Below are 22,407 nucleotides of genomic sequence, written 5' to 3' on the forward strand. Positions count from 1 at the left end.
TATTCACAGTCCCCTTTAATATTTTGGGTATTATATTTAGGAAACAAGTGTTCCAATATTATTCTAGTCTAGAAAGGGGAACTTTTTAGTTCACTTCAAAAACCTTTTTAAAAATCAGTAACATTTCAATCAAGCCTGACAGAAAGTTACACACCAAACTGTGTTTGTGTACGCATTCACGTCACTGAAGCTTCAGGGTGCTGCTGCGAATAAGCCCACTCCACTACCGTCTATTTGCCCTGATATTGTGTAAACAATGACAATAAATAAGATAGGATATGTCAGTGGCTCAAGTCATTAATGAATAAGATAAGCAAAGAACGTCTCTCTTCATGCTGTGAATTCTAAATTAGAACTCCTTTCCCACAGGAGCAGAAGGGAAAAAGAGGAAGGAAAGAAGACTATTAGACAATGGGTCTGTATGTATTCGGTCAAGAAGGACCTCAAAACAAATGGCAAAAGGTGAAAGAGGAAAGGCTTCAGGAGAATGAGATTTTGTGTTTCGCTGGAAGACTCCTAAAGGCAATGGGACCTTAAAGATTCAGTTGGAGAACAATATTGTAAAGGAAAAGTGACAAGAACAAAGAGAAGAAAATTACATATTGCGTTTATATAGTTGCTAACACCGTAGCACCTGGGCGTTTATAGACTTCATCCACCTGCTTTTCAGTAGGACATTTTCTGCTGTATCCCAGTTTTACAGCTTTAAAGCCTATGTACAGGACAGTCACTACCATTCAGCTGCTCTGAAATACAAATCCCCAGAGCCACTTTAATTTATCCAATTTGTATCACTTAGACTGCAGGACTTCACTCAAACAAGCCGACCTTTCAAGTTTGCATGCCCTTGACACTGACTTCAATCCAAACCAATTGGTGCTAAGTACACAAACGTGGTGAATTCTCAGGAAGTAAAGCCATTCAGTCTCCCCACCTTTTCTTTACTTCAACAAATTTATTCTCTATTATTATTATTGTTATTTTTAAAATTCCTTCTTATAAATATAATAGGAGAATATATTGATTTCTCTCTGGTCAAGGAGTTTGGACACCGACAAGTACTTCATTTCTTCAACTTAGGACTTCACATGATGATAGTGGATGGGATAGCAGAGAATAGCTTTAGTGCAAACAGCAGTCTCAACCAGAAAGGCTAAGAAAACAGCTCATGGATGTCTACGTGGTAGCTTAAGATTCAAAAACAAGGCAGATCTCTGGTTCTTAGTGATAACCACCAAGGATCTTAATAATAATGATAAAAACATAACGAACATACCTGCGACACCAAACTATCATTTATTATTCCTTATTACATGCCACGTGTTTTATAGGAGTTATCTCTTCCATCATTACAACAATTCTCTGGAACTATCGCCTCCATTTACAGATAAGAAAACAAGAAAAGATTCTATTACTCTGTCCATGCTTGCACAGCTGGTAAAGGGTAGAATCAGGATTGGAACTCACACGGTCTGGATCTAGAGTCTGTACTTTTAATTACTATGCATGTTACCCTATTCTCCTTGTGTTTTGTATAATATGCTGTAACGGAGAAGAAATAATATAAATAATCATGGAGACCCCAATTTTCCTACTTCTTCCTAAAAATAACTCAAAGGGCTTTAACAACATACACACAATTCTTCATATATTAAAGAGAGGTAAATCACTTAGCATTGTATTATTGTGGTGAGCATTGAGTAATGTACAGAATCACTGAAACTATAATGACACTGTTAATTATATTTCAATAAAAAAATAATGCGTTATCACATTGCATTCCACTTAACCAGTGATTTGCCAGCCTGGCTGTGAATTCAAATCAGCTATAGAGCTTTTATTTCATTATTATTATTTTTAATGTTTATTTATTTTGAGAGAGAGAGAGCACACAAGACAGTGTGAGTGGGTGAAGGGCAGAAAGAGAGAGAATCCTAAGCAGTCACCACCCTGTCAGCACAGAGCCCGATATGGGGCTTGATCTCAAGAACCGTGAGATCATGACCTGAGCTGAAATCAAGAGTCAGACGCTTAACTGTCTGAGCCACCCAGGTGCCCCAGCTGTAGATCTTTTAATCAAAACACAGATGCCCTTTATCCAAGGGATACAGGTGTGCTGTTTCAAAGGGACACATGCACCCCCATGTTTACAGCAGCACTATCAACAATAGCCAAAGTATGGAAAGAGCCCAAATGTCCATCAATGGATGAATGGATAAAGAAGATGTGGTATATACATACAACGGAGTATTATTCGGCAATCAAAAACAATGAGATCTTGCCATTTGCAACTATGTGGATGGAACTGGAGGGTGTTATGCCAAGTGAAATTAGTCAGAGAAAGATAAAAATCATATGACTTCACTCATATGAGGACTTTAAGAGACAAAACAGATGAACATAAGGGAAGGGAAACAAAAATAATATAAAAACAGGGAGGGGGACAAAACAGAAGAGGCTCATAAATATGGAGAACAAACTGAGGGTTACTGGAGGGGTTGTGGGAGGGGGGATGGGCCTAATGGGTAAGGAGCACTAAGGAATCTATTCCTGAAATCACTGTTGCACTATATGCTAACTAATTTGGATGTAAATTTTAAAAAATTAAAAATAAAATTAAAAATTAAAAAAAAAAAAAAAAAAAATAAATAAAAACACAGATGCCCAGCTCAGACCCACTGAATTACAACCTTTGGGGAAGGGGAGAGTACAGCCTAGGCATAAATATTACAAAAAGTTTCCTAGGTAAATCTGATGTGCATTTCTTTTTTAAAATTGAAGTATTATAGGGGCGCCTGGGTGCCTCAGTCAGTTAAGTGTCTGACTTCGGCTCAGGTCATGATCTCACCACCGTTCATGGGTTCGAGCCCCACGTCAGGCTCTGTGCTGACAGCTTGCCTAGAGCCTGGATCCTGCTTTGGATTCTGTGTCTCCTCTCTCTGCCCCTCCCCTGCTCACGCGCTCGCTCTCTCTCTCTCTCTCTCTCTCTCTCTCTCAAAACTAAATAACTGTAGGGGCGCCTGGGTGGCGCAGTAGGTTAAGCGTCCGACTTCAGCCAGGTCACGATCTCGCGGTCCGTGAGTTCGAGCCCCGCATCAGGCTCTGGGCTGATGGCTCAGAGCCTGGAGCCTGTTTCCGATTCTGTGTCTCCCTCTCTCTCTCTGCCCCTCCCCCGTTCATGCTCTGTCTCTCTCTGTCCCAAAAATAAATAAAAACGTTGGGGGGAAAAAAAAAAAGAAAAAAAAAAACTAAATAACTGTAAAAAAAATTTTTTTAACTGAGGGATTATAACGGACATACAGATTGATACTGGTTTCAGATGTACAACCTAATAATTTGATATTCGTATATATTGTGAATGATCACAATAAACATTTGTCACCACACAGATAGAAATTAAAATAAAAAAAAAAAGAATTAAATCATTCTCTTAGAGGGGTAAGTTAGTGCAAAAAAGCCCACCAAAGAAAATGCTCAATCCTGGAACACTGTTGCTAATAAGAATATTCTAGTCAAGAAACAGGTGAGGAAATGGGGTAAAGAGGGAGAAAGGGGTCTTGCTTAATGGAATGGTGAAAATGTGAACAAATCAGGAAACAACCTATAAAAACATCTAACACTGATTGCTTGAATTAAAAAGTGATAAAAAGTCCTCCAAAAAATAACCTGGCCTTAGTGGGAGGGATGAATACATGAGCACAGAGGATTTTTAGGGCAGTGAAAAAACTCTGCGTGGTACTGTAATGATGGATACGTGTCATTATACAGTTGTCCAAACCCAAAGAATATACAATATCAAAAATGAACCCTAATGTAAATTACAGACCTTGGATGATTATGATGTGTTAATGCAGATTCATCAACTATAACAAATGTTACTATTCTGGTGGGGGATACTGGTAATGGGAGAGGTTGTACATGAGGGGGAAGGGGGCTGCACAGTCCCTGTACCTTCCTCTTAATTTTGCTATGAACCTAAAACTGCTCTTAAAAAAATGAAGTGTTAAAAAAACAAGACCAAACCCTGTCCCTCTAAAGTACACCTCTAAAGTACACCTAAGTGGAGAAGTAAATACTCAGGCCAATTCTATGAGACAAAAATAGATAAATAGCATGAAGATCTTAGGCTTTACAAAGAATAATCTTTAAGAAAACATTGTTCAGCATAAAATGACGTTTTTGAGCATTTCGATCGAGTTATGTGTAAAACTTAATCTCACAACTTCATTTTGGTGAATAATATTTTATGTTCAACTCTGGAAGACACTGTCTTCTAACTTACAGAGATGTAAATAAGAACTGTAAACTTTTTCTATAACTGACTTAATATGTTCTCACTATTAGTATTTTTCATAAATAATTGTGGGTAAATCTTTGATTTATTCATACCATGATTTCAGTATTCACCTTTAAAAACCTAAAAAGATTTGGTCCTTGATTATGCCAGGGACTTTTAAGACTAGTTTGGGTTTTGTTCCAAAAACAGGCATTAATAGAAAGTACTGAAGTACTGAAAACACAAATATTTGGCCTCTAATACACAGATGAGAACTTATTCATGTACTAAGGGCCAAATATGCATATAGCACTGTACAAAAAAAAATGTTTACATTGGATATCAATTCTTAGTGAAGGTATCAGAAGACGGAGAAGCCTATGATGTTGATTTGTACCCTCATCTGCCGCCAACGTTGTCAAATCTCTTTTCAAAATGTCTGTTGGCTTCATTTTGTCCATTTTATTTCCACTACCATCTATCACCCTGGTCTTGGACTTTTTATCTTCTCATGCAGATCATGGCAGGACTCTCCTAACTGATCTCACTGACTCCTGTCTTTTTCTGCTGAAAGCTATCCTGCTCGCCATTACCAGATTAGTTTCCCTAAAACATTACTTTCTTGATGTAATTGCCTTCCTAGAGATCTTAAGATAGGTTGAAAAAAACCACCTGGCATCACCTTTCACAGTCCCTCTTTTCTGCCAGCACCTTCCAACAAATTGCCTTAGACAGATGATCTTTGATCTCAAACTGGTCATATTCATTCCCTATGTCTGATTTTGCTAATGGTTTTCACCTATCTGCCAAATCTTAGGTGACCTTCAATACCAATGTCAGTTCAACTACTTTCACAAAACCAGTTCTAATTATTGACATTTCTTTGATTTCCAATTAATACATTTGTAGAAGTTCATATTACTTGATCATATGTTCTTTAGCTTCAGGTACCAAACTACATTCCTGCCCAATACAGTATTCTGCAAGTGATGTCTTGAACGAGGTTTAAATAATTTAAGATTTAAGTAATAGTGATCTTGCCTCAATTTTTAAACAAAACAAATTTTAGTAAATAGAACTCTCTCAATTTTAAATACGCAATGTTCTCATAAACCATTTACACTAAATTTTGCTTGTCTGCAAGGAGTACTAAAACAAAATAAAAGATAATAATTAGTAACAAATAAATTTGAACAATTAAAAAATAGTTCAGTATAGTCTGACAACCTTTTTTTTCTCCTTTAATAAACATATCGGGTGATATAGAATTGCCTTTTATGTATGTTAAAGTGGTAAAATATTATTTCATATACAAAGTCATATGGTTCAACTTAATATATAGTAAAATTATTAATCAGTTTTCTAGTTATTTTAATTCACATATGGAATTAAAGTGAACCATATAGTCAAGTTTAAGAGTCACTGTCTTTTTATGTACAGTATATTAATTTGAATCTTCAGCTATAATTGAGATTTTGATAAATAAACTACATGAGAGCTTAGGCTTAAAAGTTTTGAGATGTTTCCTAGGAATCATTCTTTTTGAAAATTCACATATCTCCAGGTTTCCTTAAGAAGCACATTTAAACATAATAAGGTTTAAATCTTGATTTCTTCTTATTCATTTCCATTTTCTTTAGATATCTGTTCAGCTTGATTTTCTTAAATTTTTTATTTGTACATCTCCATCAGGAAAATTTTGAAAGAACTTTTTTTTTTCTTTCTCTAAGGAAATCCTCTAAATAAAGGATGTAAGAGTTAAACACAAAGGGAACCTTCACCACCTGTGGGACTCAATAGGGATTCAACAGCCACGTTTAGGGTTTAGCAGGGCTCCTAGGATTTTTAGTTTCTTCTTTAATTTAGATACCAGAATATCAATTAATTCATTTATGATGAAAAACTGAATTGTCACTGATTGAAAATATTAATGTAAGCGTAATCCAGCAATTACTCTTTTTCGGAAGTCAAGCTACATAAGAAATCAAACCACAATTGGTGATAATTTTAAGATACTGATTCAATTTCTTTCATGGTTATAAATTGCAAGCCTACTTATATTTTCTGTTTCTTCTATAGTCAATTTTAAAAAATTGCATCTTTCTTTAAATGCCCAATTTCTCTAAATTTTCAAATATCATAAAGTTGTTCATGATAGATTCCTTCCTATTTTTCAAGTCTCTGATTTTCTGTAATAGTGTTTCATTTTTCATTTCTTAAGTTTATTTATTTAACGGGGGAGAGAGGGAGAGGGAGAGGGAGAGGGAGAGGGAGGGAGGGAGGGAGGGAGGGAGAGAGAGAGAGAGAGAGAGAGAGAATATCCCAAGTAGGCTCCACACTGCCAGCAATGAGCCCGACATGGGGCTCAAACGCATGAACCATGAAATCATGACCTCAGCCAAAAATCAAGAGTCAGACATTTAACCAACAAGTCACCCATGCACCCCTCTTTTTAAATTTGTAACATTGTTTCTTTGTGCTTTCTCTTTGTCTTGATCAAATCTTGACAGTTTTATGTATTTTCATTGAACTTTTTAATAAAACAACTCTTGGCTTTATTGATTCTATGATGTTTATTTCTGTCTTCCATTTCATTATCATTTGCTATTATTTTCATCATTTCTCTCCCTAAACTTTCTTTGGAGATATATTTTATATATATTTATATATATATATATATATATATATATATATAAATTTATAAATATATAAATTATATATAAATATAAATATAAATGTAAATGTAAATGTAAATAATATATATATTTATATATATATATATATAATTTCTAACTTGTTGAGACAAATGGTTAATTAGCTCATTAGTTTTCAGCCTTTCTCAATATAAAAAGTTAAGTCTGTAAATTTCACTTAATAATTATTTCACAGTATCCTACAGGTTTTGATATGTACCATTTTCAGGATGTTCACTTCTAACCATTTTACAATTTTCATTATTATTTCTTCATTGACATAAGAGTCATAGAAAAGTAACTTTAAAAGTTTCCAAAGCAAAGATTTTTAAAGTAAATTTTTGTTACTAATTTCTATCTTAGTTCAACCAGGATCAAGAGAAGGCATTCTGTGTGATATAAAGACTTTGAAATTTGTTGAGATTTATTTATGGTCCAGTCTATGGACAGTTTTCATGAAGATTCCATATGTGTATGATAAGACTATATAATTGTTGGATTCAGGATTTTATATATGTCCACTAACTTAAGTTTATTATGTTTTTTTTTAAATGTTTACTTATTTTTGAGACAAACAGAGACACAGCACGAGCAGGGAAGGGGCAGAGAGAGAGGGAGACACAGAATGTGAAGCAGGCTCCAGGCTCTGAGCTGTCAGCACAGAGCCCGACGCGGGGCTCGAACTCACGAACTGTGAGATCGTGACCTGAGCCAAAGTCGGACGCTTAACCAACTGAGCCACCCAGGTGCCCCAAGTTTATTATGTTTTTGATGTCTTCTATAGCTTTACTAATTTTTATAGATAAGACTGTAGATTAATCTCCTTATATTTCTGTCAATTTTTGCCTTATAAATTGAGACTGTTATTGGGTGCATGTAAGATTGTTATATCTTTCTAATAATTTCTATATTTTATCATTATGTAGTAACCTCCTTTATTCCTAATAATGGTTTTGACATAAAGTTCGATTTCATCTCATTTTCATGGCTATGCTAGCTTTCTTTTATTTGCCAAAGATATCTTCCCAAACCTTTTACTTTTAATCTTCCTGGATCTTTATGTCTTTCTCATTCACAACATTAAAAAAGATACCGAGTCTGGCAACTAACATTGTGTTTTCTGATATAGTTGGATTTTATTTTTACCATCTGTGTTTTTGTTTTAAATGTTTAGTTATTTGTTTTGGAGGACAGAGAGAGAGAAAGAGAGAGAGAGAGTGAGCGAGGGTGGGAGGAAGGGAGAGAGAGAGAGAGAGAGAGAGGGAGGGAGGGAGAGAGGGAGAGGGAGAGGGAGAGGGAGAGGGAGAGGGAGAGGGAGAGAGAGAGAGAGAGAGAGAGAGAGGAAGAAGGAGAATCCCAAGCAAGCTTTGCACTGTCAGTGCTGAGCCCAACATGGGGCTTGAATCCATGAGATTCATGGATTCCATGAGATCATGACCTGAGCTGAAATCAAGAATCAGATGCTTAACTGACTGACCCACCCAGGCACCCCACCATCTTAGTGTGTTTTCTTTTCACCTTTTTTTTTTTTTAATGCTTTTTTCCTGATTTTTGGTCTGTTCAGACCAAGGTTTAAAAATCCTTGGTCAAGGATTAAAAATTCATTTTCTTTTCTACTGCTTTTGAAATCACGCACTTTATTTCCATTTTTTTAATAGCTGTCCTTAACATTTCAACAAATGTACTTAAAGCCTAATGCCAATCTTGATTTCTATCCTTTTCTTGAATAATTCAATGATCTTAAAACACTTCAGTTCCAATTACCCCCTTTCTATCTGACATATTTTTGTTGTCCACTATTTTAGTTTTACCTTATCAGAACTGTAGCTATAAATTCTCATGGGATTTTTATCTTCTTCTCTCCCTGACTAATCCAGTCTAAGATAAAAAAGATTTGTCATTTTTTGCCAATGAGCAAATTTTTCTCTTATTTTCAGTCATCAAGGGACCCAGTCCTATAGGGAACAATGGTATGAGGATTTCTAATCTTTTTTTTTTAAGTCTTATTTATTTAAGTTTAAAATAAATAAGCTTAAAAGTCTTATTTATTTAAGCAATCTCCATACCCAGTGTGGGGCTTGAACTCACAACTCTGAGATCAAGAGTTGCATACTCCTCAGACTGAGCCAGCCAGGAGTCCTGAGGCTTTCCGTTCTAATTCCTCACTTCATTTGGACCCTAGGCCCATCTCCTATCTTGTGGCTCTTAACTCTTAACATTCTGGGATTCTAAGACTGGCAAATGCCCCCAGGACAATTTACCACTTGTATTTTTAGTTTTCTTTTTTCTCTTCCAAGGGATTTCCTTTCCTTCCTAAGAATAGAGTTCAACCATTTAGCTTAAAAACATGTTTCATTAATGTGACATTTCTAGTTGTTTCTGTATTATTTTTCAAGCTGTCTGCCATTTTGCTAGAATTGAATATACTTTCTCCTTGATGTTAGGTGTAATCTTAGTTATAAGTTACCAACATGAAATAGTTAACCATAGTCAGTAGAATCACTTAGAAACATGAAAATGTTTACGTTTTGTCAAAATGATATTCTTCTTTTATAGAATTATTCTATAATTAATTCTTTCATAGAATTATTCTATTAACTTCACTTAATGAAAAAAAATCACTTAAATTCAGTTTAGAACATGTAAAGTAGTACAGAATATTTGAGTATTTTGCTTCTTATTCTAGAATTTGGAAAACACAATTACAACCTACTGAATAATAATTGCAAATGCTACCAATGTACCTTAAATGGTGCTTGCAGATATGAGAATAGAGAACAGTGGAGAAAAGGAGGGAAAAGGATAATTCTGACAGAATGAGTTGGCTAATTGTGAAAATGGCTGAATCTCAAACTTTTGGGTATCTAAATAGCATTCATTCACTCATTCATTCAAAACAAGTATTTATTAAGCACCTCTTCAGTGCTATTCTGGAAGACGCCAAGATATTAAGTGAAGGACCCTACTATGCAGAAACAGGAGTGCTAGGTGGGTACACAAATAACTATCTACAATCTAAGACTGAGTAAGTTAAATGCCATAAAATTAATACACTAGCAGTTACCTCCCTCATCTTCTCTACTTTCCACTACTAAATCTCTACAAGCATCTTTGATTCCTGTAGGAGTTTCTCCTCTCAAAAGGTTAATCCTGTGCCCTTAATCCCACACTCACCCTCAAACTCATAAAGGATCTTGTTCCCTCAGTTAGTCTCCTCTCTTACCGGTTTAATATCTTGCTCTTTCCTATACCAAATATATGTATATATGTACAAGTCTCTCCAGTTTTTAAAAAGGTACTTTTCCTTTTTATTAGTCCCATATTTCTCCAGGCAAGAGATGGAACCTATGGCTTTCACTGTCTCATCATCCGCTGTCTTTCTCTATATTATAAAATCTGGCTTCTTTTCCCTCAGTTCTAATGAATGAAACAGAACTGACAATTTCACAAGTTATTAATCAAAAGTCTCATTAGCAAATCCAGTGGTCTTTTTTGTCTTCTGTAACCACTAACATAGTTGACCTTCTTCTGTCTTAGTACTTATAATACACACCGTCCAGGCTTTCCTCCTGCCGTTAGGATCATGCTCTCTGTATCGCCTCTTCCTCTCTACCCACCCCCCGCCCCACTACTGGTGTTCTTCAAGCTTCAGTCCCTGACCTCTGTTTTTTCTTGACAGTTTGTTGATAGTAGATCACTTACAGATGCTTAGAGCTTCAACTATCTGTCTTCTCTAGATGGCTCCCAAATGTTGCTCTCCACCTATGACTTCATTTCCAAGAACTATATTTCTGAGTGCATACTAGTCACCTCAAAGTCAATATAGATAAACAGAACTCATCTTCTGTCCTCAAAATCGGCTCCCTTTCCTAACATTTCTATTTCTGTTAATATTACCACCATCTTCCTAAATTCAAAAAGCCTTTGATTTATTTTGCTCCCCATTCCTCCAGTCTGTCAGCAACTCTGTTGATAGATCGTTTGTAATCTCTCCATCTTTTCATCTCATTCATATTAGCTGTACAAATATTTATCTGGACCTGGAGTGTGCTGGGGGTGGAAAAGACAGAGGGTTGGGCTCCTGCTGTGGAGGCATTCACATCTAGTTTTAACAACAAATAAGCCAAGCACCAATTACTAATTATAGGGCGTTAAGTGTTAAAATAGAGGCGCTTATTTCGTATCTGGACTTCTCTGATAGCTTTCAAACAGGTGTAACTGCTTCCGGTCTCATCCCCCTACAAGACACTTCCACATGTGTCTTTCTAAGAAACTATTTTGATCACATTTTTTTCTACCTCATTAATCCTTAATTCTTCCCAACTACTTTCAGGATAAAATTGTTACTCATTAGATTGTCAGGAAAGGTCCTACCCAGTGATCCACCACACATCCTTCAAGTATTATCTCTCATTGCTTCTGTACATGAACTTCCCGTTCCTTTCAAATCAGTTTGTTCATTAGATGTGAACATAATTTAATATTCCTCATGACACTCCTTTCATACAGAAAACTCCATGTCTATAAAAACCTACTCTATGCCTTCAGATTCAGATTAAATCCTATCTCTGTAAAGCAATTTTCAGGGTTTCTAATTGAAAATGATGTCTCCCTTCTTCAAATCCCCAAGGCAATTTTTGCTAAGATAAATCATTTCATAATCAGGTACTGCTTTATTTTATTTTCTCTGTTGTTGTCTTGAATTATCATTAAATCTTTCTCCCTTAATTGTACACAGTTCATGTTTTCTCCCCAAATTCTGTTTCTCGCAAGCAGGTTCATCGTACACTTCTTCGTATCCAGCCACAGTACCTAGCACAGGATCTTGTTCGTTCGTAAGATCTGAAGCACGGACAGAGTTACGGAAATTTCAGTTTGGATGAAGGGACACTGCCGATGAGAGAAACAGCAAGTGCAAAGGTAGGAAAGGGCAGCATTTGCCTGAGACATAGGAAGTTAATCAATTTGGTGGAATGAAAGTCCCCCTGGCCCCTCCCCAAAGGAATACTGGAATGCCAGATAGAAGGGCCAGAATAAGTTCCAGATTACAGTGTTTTGACTCATCTGATAGGTGAGGAGAGAGCCATGGAAGGCTTTTGAATAGAATAATGCACAGCAATTTTATGAAGCTTCATCAAACCAGCACTGCACTAAATCAACAGGAAGGCCTGAACATCAGTTAAGTGGCTTCTGTTCAAAAGTGAAGTAGTAAAGTCTAACCAATACAAAGTTCTTTCATCTTCTCTCCTAGAGAGAAACCTGCCTAAAATTCCTTAGGGAAAGAAACCATAGTTTGACAGGTTCTCTGACACAACGGCTCTTTTGGTTCCATTAATTCTAGATTCATCATAAAGTAGATTCGGGTTTCTCATTGTTCTCTTGGCGTCTTCACTGGGAAAAGCATGTTCTAGTTCATGGTAACTACAGTAGCAAATGATATCACAAGAGCTTTGCTTCATCCTCAAGCTATTACAAGTTGTATCTGAGATAGCTTTCCTCCTAGTTCCTCTGGAAGAATTTAGTAAATTCCCATTTACCCACAGATGGAGGTGTTTGCTACCCATGGTCAGGAGAGAGATTCAATCTCCCAAATAAGACGTGCTGACATCCAGGGCTCGCTGCCGCCACAGTAGAGCAGGGGTACATAGCTATCTACTCTCTCAACAACTAAACTTGTTGTAGCCCTTGAGCAGAATCAAGACTGATTTATCTGTGTCTTGTCTATTACAAATGCTAAGGTTTCCTTCCATTAGGTGGACAGTTTGCAAGAATTTGCATGTTTCTTCTAAGTGTGTTCTAACATCCTTTGTCTTTATCACCTCCACTTGTGAAAAAAGAGTATAATTCATTAACTCTCCTAAACAGAGGACGGGAGTGGGGGCAGGAGGGGACATACACTGTAGTCCCTTTTAATTGCCCAACTCTATTTATTTGATTAAATTCTTTTTAGGTATAGAGGAGTAATGGCCAAAAAAGAAAATAAATTAATCTTGAGGTTAGATAATTAGAATACAGAAAATTATCATTCAAGAGCAAAGGAAAGATGTTTAGTGTTGACTATACCTTCCTTTCCCATGATGCAGTAGGGTCTAAGTGGTTGGTTTTACTCAGGGTTATTAGTGTTTGCTTCTTCACTGATGTTTCTCTAGGTATGTGGACAGGTGGGGAACGGGAAGCGGGTAGAATAGGACAGGCTTCAGAGAATTGAGGAGTTAGGAGGAACACATATTTCTTAAAGTCACCCGAATACCCAAGACAAGTGAGGCTGTGATAACAAATTAAGAGTAGGATTAATATCGAAATATATATATATATATATATATATATATATATATATATATATATATCTGAGTCTTTATAGAATTAGGAAAGATCTGATCAGGAGGACTCTTTACATCTAAACCTCATGAAAAAAAAGAAATCATTTATAGAATGTTAAGATTGACAACACAATTGAATTAAATAAAACAGAAACTTATGCTAAATACAATAAAAAAATTTTTTTAAAAAGGTAGAGATATCTTTTGGAATGGCAGAAGACTATTCCTAAGGTCATAAGCAATACTCATGAGGCACAGATCAGAAAACCATAAATTTTGTCCACTTATAATAAAGGTATATTTATATTTAGCAAAATATATGAGACAAATCAAAGGTATAGAAAAACAGATAAAGTTGAAGGCAATTATTAATCTAACAAAAGTATTCACAAATAGGATTTGTGTAAGTATCAAGCTCTCCTATTACACTGATGACACAATTGGATTTATAACCTAACTTTATGAATTTGTTTATGATATCAATAATTCCACGATCAATAATTGCCTTCCTTAGAAATTTATTAGAAAGCATCCATAAATGGGAAGTTTAAGTAATAGCTGTATTTTATATACTCAGTAGAAATCTGATATATGAACATTACAAGTATTTCACACCTTGCATAAAAGCTACTTCTCAATCCATATGTTGGCTTTTCTTGCACACAAAGCCCACTGCCACTCTCCCAAGGCAAGCCTCAGCATCACTGTACTGAGAGGTATAGTAAAACAATAACATATTTTGGCTAGTAGAAGTTGTCTAAATACCACGAACAGCTGACCGGATGACACAGTAAGCTTTGCACGGAGCTAGCACTCTTTGTTAAAGCAAAGCAAACTGTCTGCTATTTCTCATAGGCAATGTTGGTGACATTCTTTCTACAAACATCAGCAAACCTTGAACAGCAAACAACTTAAACATATCCTTTTAATTCCTACCCCCTTTAAAATATACAGAAGTGGATTTTAGAAAATCTGGGGTCTTACTCCCCAAAGTAAGAGAAGTTCAGACAACAAACGGTTAAAAGAACAAGCGGAGCCCTACCGTACCCAGAAATGACAGAAGGCTCTTCTCCTCTTCGGTGCTACTATCCAACCACTCGGCCACATCACCGGGGGAAAGGAGACTCATTCTCCAGCCAGAAAACTTTTCCATACAGAGCACAATTACTGAATGATGGAGTGGGAAAAGAAAGATACAAAGACTGAATTCTTGGGGGTCCGACACTTAAATTGCTTGCTAGGCTGTAATGATGAAAGAGCAAATGTGATCCTCCCTCCACTCTGAATTCTGTCTCTGTGACATCAATCTAATACAACGGGGGGGAGGGGGAAGGAAATAGAGAGGGTTAAAAGAGGGTGACAGAAGAGAAGGGAAGGGAGATTTGTCCTTCTGTCTCTTAGTGTTAAGCTTTAGCCTGAAAGAGAAGCCAGGATAAAATTGAATAATGATTTGTGTTTCATGACAGGAGAAAGCAAAGGAAAATAAAGAATAAAGACACTCAAAGGAAAAGAAACAGGTTCCTACACTGAAGCAGCTTAGATAACCAGACAGCACAATAGCTAATCAGTTAAGTAAAGCATATCATCAAACAAAAACAAAGGCAAAAGAACAAATTCAGCATTTTGTTTTGTTCCGAGAAGAAAGGTTTTCAAATTTCCTTTCAGTCAACCAGAGAGAACTGCAGCCCCCTAACCCCTTCCTGCTTTAGCTATTTCAACAGCATCTCAGCCCCCTTTGCGAAGATTTCCTGCGAGCAGAGGCAGGTTGATAAATCTGTGAATAGGAAGCTCTCATCCCTCCTTTCTTCTCCTCCTCCTCCGTTCCTCCCCCCACCTCGCATGGCGACGGCATTGATCGACAATAATGGAATCTGTAACTGACTGCCAACAGCAACATTAAGGATATTACAAGTCCACTTCATAAGAATTCGAGCCGGTGGTCGGAACTTGGGGGCAACTCTGGGCTTCTAGTCAATAGCTCTGTCTTTCTTAGCGAGAAAGAAAAGAGGGGTGGAGAGCGCGGGGGGGGGGGGCGGGGGAGAGAGGGAGAATAGGAAAGAAGGCTGAAATCTGAAAGAAAGAAGTCAGAGAAGTAAGCTTGTTGGGCTATAGGTTCAGAGACCCATCAATGTAGCAAACGACTGTCCTTCAACTCCTGTCACACTGTCATTGTGAAGGAGTCCGAAACAGATGGATTTTTAAATATGATTTACATTACATACTTACATGCTTGGATTTAAGGTCAGTTCACAGGCTTACACCTTATTAATACGCAGAGAAAAATCAAGCAGTAGAGATATTTTCAGAGACCCATAAATCACTAATATCCCCGTTTTCTGTAGATTGATCAGGCGTGCTATGAGAAAACAACACTCTTAAAAAGCTAAGAGTCTTCCCCTGCATTAGCAAAATATTAGCTCTGTTCCCAATAATCTATTTTCTTTCTGTTCTAGCAGTCTGCCTTCAGTGAGAGAATTCTCACTGCTTAAGAGTTACTATCTCAGTATATCCTGAATCCAGACTCTCCTCTCCATGTTGACTTCATTATTCTTCATCTGGACTCTAGTCAACTCGGTAAGATTCTTGTTTTATATATTAACCTTTATAAACCCAGTGGCTAAAGTAGTGCCTGGCACTTAGAAGGAGTTCACTTATTTACTGAAGTTTTGTTTAGCTGCTCTAAAAGTTTTAATAGCTTCAAGATTGGCAGGAAATATCAGGCTGAGTATTTTAGGATCTCTTTTCTTTTTTTAAAATTTTTTAATGCTCATTTACTTTTGAGAGAGAGAGACAGACAGACAGACAGATCGTGAGCAGGGAATGGGCAGAGAGAGAGGGAGACACAGAATCCGAAGCAGGCTCCAGGCTCTGAGCTGTCAGCACAGAGCCCAATGCAGGGCTCGAACTCACCAACTGCGAGATCATGACCTGAGCTGAAGTCTGACTCTTAACCTACTGAGCCACCCAGGTGCCTCCTTTTTTCTTTTTTAATGTTTATTTTTGACACAGAGAGAGAAAGAGACAGAGCATGAGCCAGGATCTCTTTTTAAAATTAGTCATTTTGACAGATAGTTACTTAAAAGTAGTTATAGCAATAGTACCAACTGAGGCGACAGAAAATCTAGGGGCGCCTGGGTGGCTCAGTTGGTTCAGCGTCCAACTTCGCCTCAGGTCGTGATCTCGTGGTTAGTGGGTTCGATCCCCACGTCTGGCTCTGTGCTGACAGCTCAGAGCCTGGAGCCTGCTTCATATTCTGTGTCTCCCTCTCTCTCTGTCCCTCCCCCCACTCATGTACTGTCCCTCAAAAATGAATAAACATTAAAAATATATTTAAATAAATCCATACTTTGTTACTCAAAATAACTACATAAAATTGAAAAATATTGACAAATATGTATAAAAAACATTTTCTCAAAATCCACAGTCTATGCTTGCTTAGTATTTAAGCATGAATTGATAATCCCTTTGTAAGAACTTTAGGACACGCCAGAATATCTGGAGCTCCCAAGGTGAAACTATTGGCCTAGAGCATCAAGTTCAAACAACTTGGTGTGATGTGGCTCCTGCTTCTTTCCTGGTAGCGGCTCCTCCACACTCTCCTTGACTTAGCTATGCTGTGCTATCTACCTCGCTTCCAAGTCTTTGCATGTTCCAAAGCAAAGTAATCACAATTCATCTGTTTTGTTCGTTGGTATATCCCCACTCTCTAGAGCACTACCTGGCACACAATAGGTGCTCAAACATCTTTGTTGATTGACTTTGGTACCTCCAGTGAGGTATCATTCTTTCTACCATGTATACCTGACTATATTGAACTGATCCATTAGGACTCAGTTCAAATATTACATCTCTGGGTCTTTCCTGACACCTTAAGGCAGAGTTAATAGCTTTCTTACCCATACTTTCATTGTTATTACTCCTATTACTTTATTGAAATTATCTGTCTACATAGTGATTTCTTCCACTACGCCTTGTGCATTTTAAAGGCGAAAACTGTGCTCTAGTAATCTAAACAAAATGTTTTAATGTCTAGCACACAGTGGATAATTCATAAATGTTTATTTTTTTTTTTAATTTTTTTTTTCAACGTTTATTTATTTTTGGGACAGAGAGAGACAGAGCATGAACGGGGGAGGGGCAGAGAGAGAGAGGGAAACACAGGATCGGAAACAGGCTCCAGGCTCTGAGCCATCAGCCCAGAGCCCGACGCGGGGCTCGAACTCACGGACCGCGAGATCGTGACCTGGCTGAAGTCGGACGCTTAACCGACTGCGCCACCCAGGCGCCCCCATAAATGTTTATTGAATGACTTACTAGTGAAAGTGAAATTGTGATTCTATATACCAAAATACTAAAGAATTCCATGTATTCCTGATAAAAGGATCTACACCACCAGTCTCCAAATCAACAACCAAAAATAAAACGTGGTAAAAGAAAAAATGAATCCTTTATTTTATGTATTATACCGAAGAAAAGTCAGTATAGGCACAAAGATATCACCAAAATGATCCGGTACGAGAAACTTGCCTTCTCTAAAAAGAGAGTTAGCAAATGATGCACCCCAAGGAAAAGCTCTAGATTGAAATTTTGTTATAATATAAAAGGCACTGAATTGTTTTTCCTTGTTTATAGCCAGAGCATAGCATGAATTAGACCTGCTTACATAAAAATTTCCTTAAAAATAAAGCAATAAAACTTACTTCAAGATGTAAACATTCTATGGTGGGCTGTACATTTTGTTAAAATATGAGTCAAGGCACCAAAATACTGTGAGTAGGGCTGTTAGAAATAATGCTTGACAATAATCTTCTCAACCAACGAACCAATCACATATATTTTGGTGGTTACTGTGTTCTTCACATGGAGTAAGTATAAGCATGCACTTACTATTGACATTTGTTTTTATTTCATTCGTTATTTTCCAAAAAATACTGAAAGCTTATGGAAAATGCTTGGTGACTGGGCATTTCTATTTGAGGGCATTTACATTTCCTTGTAAATGCGTGTATGTGATACGTGTGTGTGTGTGACTTACTGGGCTGCAACTACTAATACTGCGTTTTTAGGCACTTCATTAAGTGCTCTACATACAATATCTCATTTGAAATTCTTAAACAACAACCAGGTGGGATAGATATTATCTTCATTTCACCGATGAGAAAACCATAGATCAGGAAACTTGTCTACCTACCGACCTTTGTCTAAGGTAATAGGTAGGGATGCAAACGAAATTTGAATGTCTGGATGTTTGGCCAAATTCCCTACCATACTATTATACACCCTATCAGGGCTGATCTATCGAAGGGCCAGCAAAGGTTTCCTGTAGAGGGTCGGCTAGTAAATATTTCATGCTTTGGGGGCCATATAGTCTCTATCACAACTATTTTAATTCCACCACTGTAGCAAGAAAGCAGTCATAGGCAATATGTAGATGAATGGGCATGGCTGTATGCCGGTACAACCTTATGTACAATACAGAAAAAAAAAAAAAAAAAAAAAAAAAAAAAGGGCCCTGGGCCATGGTTTACTGACCCCTGATTCAGGCCCACGCCGTCAATTCAGTCAACCTTTTCTGACTCCCTAACATATTTGTGGATCTCTGGCAGGTCTTCATGATTGAAAAATAAATAAAATAACTATTTGCCTGGGTCAAATAAAGTTTTCATTTTAAGAACGGTATAATTGTCTTTATTATTTTATTTTAAGACACTAGAAACCAGTTATTTCTTTCCTCCTACTTCCTTAATCTCATAGTCCTAGAGAAGACTTAAGTTTCAGTTGAGTAACAGGTATAAAAAATGTAGCCCCCTCTTCAATTATTTACAGTCCTGATTTTTGTTATAGCTGCCTTTTTTATAGCTATCAGCTTTCAGACTCACTCATTTGACAGCATCAGTGACACTATGTGCCAAGGACTGTTTTAAGCCTTGGGATACAGTTGTGAATAAGAGACAAAACCTCTGCCCTCAGAGAGCTTACATTCTTGGGGGAAGAGAAAGCAATACACAAGAGAAAAAGGTTAAGCTATATACTGTGTTAGGGTGAAGAGTGCCAAGGATAAGAATAAAGCAAGAAAGGGGTGTAGGTAACGTTGGAGAGCTTTACAATTTTAGAGGGTAGCCAGGCAAGGTATCTCTGAGAGACCGACTTTTGAGCAAAGGGTTCCTGGGTTTTTGGGAAGAGGGTAAAAACAGTAAAAAAAAGATCTGGAAGCGGCAACAGTCAGGAAATCACTGCAGGTAAACTGGATTGACTCAGGGGGGAAAGAAAAAGGAAAATGAGGTCTGTGAAGAAACAGGAAGCCAGATCATGTGAAGTTACAAGGTCTTTGGCTCTTATCCTTAGTAGATAGGAAGACATTACGAAGCAGAAGTGATTTGTTAGGCTTGTTTTTTTAAAAATTTGAGCTTTATTGAAATAGAGGTCCCGTACCATAAAATTCACTCTTTTAAAGTAGTTTAAAATATAGTCACAAAGTTGTGCAAATATCACGACAGTTTAATTGCAGAACATTTTCATCACCTCAGAAAGAAACCTGGCTCTCATTAGCACCTGGTTCTCCTTCCTCTCAACTGCTGAGTCCTTAGGAACTGCTAATCTAAGTTTTGTCTTTATGAATCTTCCTGTTCTAGACATTTCCTATACATGAAATCACATACTATGTGGCCTTCTGTACCTGATTTGATTTAATTTAATTTAATCTATGCTGTAGCATGTATCAGTACTTCATTCTTTTCAATGGCCAACTAGTATTCCACCGATGGACATTTGGGTTATTTCTACTTTACAGTATTACAAATATAGGCATTCCTCGGATATATTGTGGGTCTGGCTCCAGACCACTGCAATAAAGTGAGTATCTCAATAAAGCTAGTCAGATTAATTTTTTGATTTCCCATTGCGTATAAAAGTTATGTTTACAGAATACTGTACTTTATGAAGTGTGCAAGGGCATGAAGTCTAAAAAAAAAACAATGTATATACCTTAACTTAAAAATATTTTATTGCTAAATAATGCAAGCCATCATCTGAGCTTTCAGTGTATTGTGATCTTTTGCTGGTGGAGGGTCTTGCCTCAATGTTGGCGGCTGCTGACTGATCAGCGTGGTGGTTGAGGAAGGTTGAGGTGGCTGTGGCAATTTCTTAAAATAATAACAAGCTTTACTGCATCAGTAGACTCTTGCATGTTAATTTCTCTGTAACATGAGATGCTGTTTGATAGCATTTGGCCCACAGGACTTTTGTGAAAATTGGAGTCAATCCTCTCAGATCCTGCCACTGCTTTATCAACAAGGTTAGGTAATATTCTAAATCCTTGGTTGTCATTTGAACAATCTTCATAGTATTTTCCCCGGGAGAGTCAGGGCCTTCTTCTGGATAAGGTTTGGCTTAAGGGAAAGTTGTGGCTGGTTTGATCTTCTATCTAGAGCATTCGAACGTTCTCCATATTTGCAATAAGGCTGTTTCAACTTTCTTATCATTTGTGTATTCATTGGAGTAGCACTTTTAATTTCCTTCAAGAACGCTTCCTTTATATTCACAACTTGGCTAACTGGTACAAGAGACCTAGCTTTGGGCATGTCTTGGCTTTCAACGTGCCTTCCTCACTATACTTAATAATTTCTAGCTTTTGATTTAAAGTGAGAGACATGTGACCCTTCTTTTTACTTGAACACTTGGAGGTCACTGCAGGGTTATTAATTGGCCTAATTTCAATATTGCTGTGTCTCAGGAAATAGGGAGGCCCGCAGAGGAGAGAGGGAGGGAATGGTGGGTTAGTGGAGCAGTCAGAACACACACAACATTCATTAAGTTTGCCATGTTTTTTTAAATACCTTTTAAATGTTTATTTATGTATTTTGAGAGAGAGCGCGCATATATGCACAAGCAGGGGAGGGACAGAAAGAGAGGGAGAGAGAGAGAATCCCGAGCAGGCTCCGCACCGTCAGCACAGAGCCCGATGTGGGACTGAATCTCACAAACCATGAGATCATGACCAAAGCTGAGATCGAGAGTCAGATGCTTAACCGGCTGAACCACCCAGGCGCCCCGATTCAGTTTGCTGTCTTATATGGGTGTGGGTTTGTGGCACCTCAAAACAATGACTGTAATAACATCAAAGATCACCCATCACAGATCAGCAGACCAAACATAATAATAATGAAAAAGGCTGAAATATTTCGAGAATTAACAAAATGTAGCAAGAGACACAAAGTAAGCAAATGCTATTGGAAAATGACAAAAATGGGCTTGCTTAATGTAGGGGTTGCCCCTACACCTTAAATTTGTTAAAAAATACAGTCTCTGCAAATTGCAATGAGGTGAAAAGCAATAAAACGAGGTATCCCTGTAGTGCTGCCATAAACATTCCTGTACAACTTTTTCTGTGTAAGCCTTGTAGTTTAAAAGGATATCCAAATAAGATGTATTATATAATCAGCTTTTTCTGTACCAAGAATTTTAAAATGCTACAGCAGAAGAGAGTTATTTTCCAATTTTACAAGCACCAGTTTTCCTCCTAATTCCTCTGGGATTTCCATCCTTTTTGAAGAAACCAAAACTACTGACTCAGTCTCTTTTCTCCTGCTCTACTATTCTTGCACACAGGAAAAGATTAATACTAGATACTCAGGAACGAACAAAGGCAGGTAAATAGGACAATAGATCTTTTCCTAAACTGATAACTAAAATTGGTAAAGTTGATGGATTTTGGTGGGGGGGGGTGTGTAATTTTACATTTTGATATGGTTTCAAATTTACAAAAATGGTACAAGAAGAGCACAAGGAATTCCTACACACCTGTGTCCAGGTTCATCATCTGTTCACATTTTGCTACCTTTGCTTGATTATCCTCTGTGTAATTATTTATGTAAATATTTTATATTATTTACATTATTACATTATTTATATGCATAAAAATATGCATTTTTTAAACCATTTGAGAAAGCTGGAGACATTATGCTCTTTACCACCAACAGCTTCAGTTTCTATTTTCTAAAACAAAGGACATTTTCTTATATACCCCAGAACAATTATCAAAATTAGGAAATTTAATACTGATGTTGGTTGATTTTTTAAGGATAAAATTAAATATTGTGCAAAATCCACTCTATGTGCA

The 22,407-nt window shown here is 37.1% G+C and overlaps 1 protein-coding gene across 10 annotated transcripts in view; it reads right to left on the reverse strand.

The window, feature by feature from the left end:
* RASAL2 (RAS protein activator like 2) overlaps positions 1-22,407 on the reverse strand; it is a 362,757-nt gene that overhangs the window by 96,953 nt on the left and 243,397 nt on the right. The window contains exons 1-2 of one of the 10 annotated variants that reach the window (XM_045452785.1): positions 15,124-15,145; positions 14,337-14,456 (exon numbers count right to left, since the gene is read on the reverse strand). The exons of the other annotated variants lie outside the window; for them this stretch is intronic. Coding sequence (XP_045308741.1) covers positions 14,337-14,456; positions 15,124-15,130 — 127 coding nt within the window. The 5' untranslated portion in view covers positions 15,131-15,145. Of the gene's footprint in view, positions 1-14,336; positions 14,457-15,123; positions 15,146-22,407 lie in introns of those variants that run through there. 10 annotated transcript variants of the gene reach the window in all.

The sequence above is a fragment of the Leopardus geoffroyi genome, chromosome C3, assembly GCF_018350155.1.
Source record: "Leopardus geoffroyi isolate Oge1 chromosome C3, O.geoffroyi_Oge1_pat1.0, whole genome shotgun sequence".
NCBI classification, from domain to species: domain Eukaryota; kingdom Metazoa; phylum Chordata; class Mammalia; order Carnivora; family Felidae; genus Leopardus; species Leopardus geoffroyi.